The 1,472-nt window shown below is 48.8% G+C and overlaps 1 protein-coding gene across 1 annotated transcript in view; it reads left to right on the forward strand.

Moving 5' to 3' along the window:
- The first annotated feature begins 208 nt into the window (after positions 1–208).
- The window catches only part of LOC108801451 (zinc finger protein 271-like), a 21,874-nt gene continuing 20,610 nt past the window's right edge, over positions 209–1,472 (forward strand). The window contains 2 exon segments of the mRNA XM_018573339.1: positions 209–324; positions 641–689. Of these exon segments, the coding sequence (XP_018428841.1) occupies positions 209–324; positions 641–689 (165 nt within the window).

The raw sequence follows: 1,472 nt of genomic DNA on the forward strand, positions 1-1,472 counted from the left end.
TCTGCACTGGCAAGTGGTGTGTGAGACTGGAACCCAACTTTACATTGACATCCCACAAGCGGCTAAGGACTCATCCCTGAGGTGAAAGGTCATCCTACCCTGCCTCTAAAGTCCCTCAAAAGCCCCTATTGGTCATGTAGTATGTTGTATTCAGTGTCCCCGTAGATCTCTGTATGAGGGTGACACCACGCGGAGGGTGAAGGGTAGGATGTCCTCCACCAATCAGCAATCTGTAGAACGTGGACTCATCAGTCGTCAGGTCACGGAAACACCTTCTTTATGGCAACTGAGCGTCCAAGTGCTAGACTCCGATCCCGGTTTGAGGTGAGGAGACCATAGAGAGAAGAGTCGGCTATAGAAGGAAGCCATGTGGATGAAGAACCTGAGGACTCGGCTCCTCCTGGACCCCCAAACTACAGCCCACTGGTTGCCCCATCACAAGTCTTATATGATAAGGGGAAGATCTCTGGGAATGGTCCCGTGTGATAAGGGGGAGATCTTGGATATTGATCCAAGTTAAATCTGTATTGAGCACCACCAGACTGGAGCTGGAGGACCTCAGAGGGCTTCAAGAAAGGTGCTCGAAGCTTGTTTAATGCATTGTGTATATCTGCTCTGTATACGGCTCATGGCCCACCAGAGAAGTGCTGGTGACCTATTGGCCTCCTCTACAGGCTGTTGGCTTCCAGGTGAGATCCAGACTTCCCTCTGTGTGTCCTCTGCTGGAAGATTGAACATCTGTCTGGCTGGAGAAAAGGGCCCCACCTCACAACTTACAGGTCTTAAAGGGTCGGCTACTGACGGCTTGGTGCCTGATACCACAGCATACCTGCAGAGGTCTAGTGGAGTCCATGCCTGGACGGGTCAGGACGAGGGGGACCTACTCAATATTAGGGGGGTCATCCAGATACCACAGCATACCTTCAGAGGTCTAGTGGAGTCCATGCCTGGACGGGTCAGGACGAGGGGGACCTACTCAATATCAGGGGGTTCATCCAGATACCACAGCACACCTTCAGAGGTCTAGTGGGGTTAGGGTTGCCACCTTTTCTTCAAGCCAAACCCGAACACTGTAGCACCTCGCGGCAATTTTTTTGTAAAGTATACACGACGCATGTATTTGGAGGTAATCACAACTGGCCCGTGTGACGCAGGTCCCCAGATATATACTATATAAAGCAATATCCATATACTTTGCCGCACCCATTACCCGATATCCCAAAAGTAACGGGTGCTGGTAATGACTGCGGATGGCGCCGCTCACAACAGAACTCCAATACAGATGTCACCAGCACCACCATTCCATGTCAGTGTAAATTAGGGATGCACCGAGATACAAGAGGTGCACCGAAATGAAGATTTCAAAAACGAAACCGAAAAAAAAAAAATGTCCGACCGAAACCGAAGATGTTTTTTATTTGACCTTTTTCACATTTTTTTCAAATATTTTTTTTTTATAAACTTTTATATTT

Source organism: Nanorana parkeri, unplaced genomic scaffold, assembly GCF_000935625.1.
Source record: "Nanorana parkeri isolate BGI_ZX_2015 unplaced genomic scaffold, ASM93562v1 scaffold2341, whole genome shotgun sequence".
NCBI lineage: Eukaryota > Metazoa > Chordata > Amphibia > Anura > Dicroglossidae > Nanorana > Nanorana parkeri.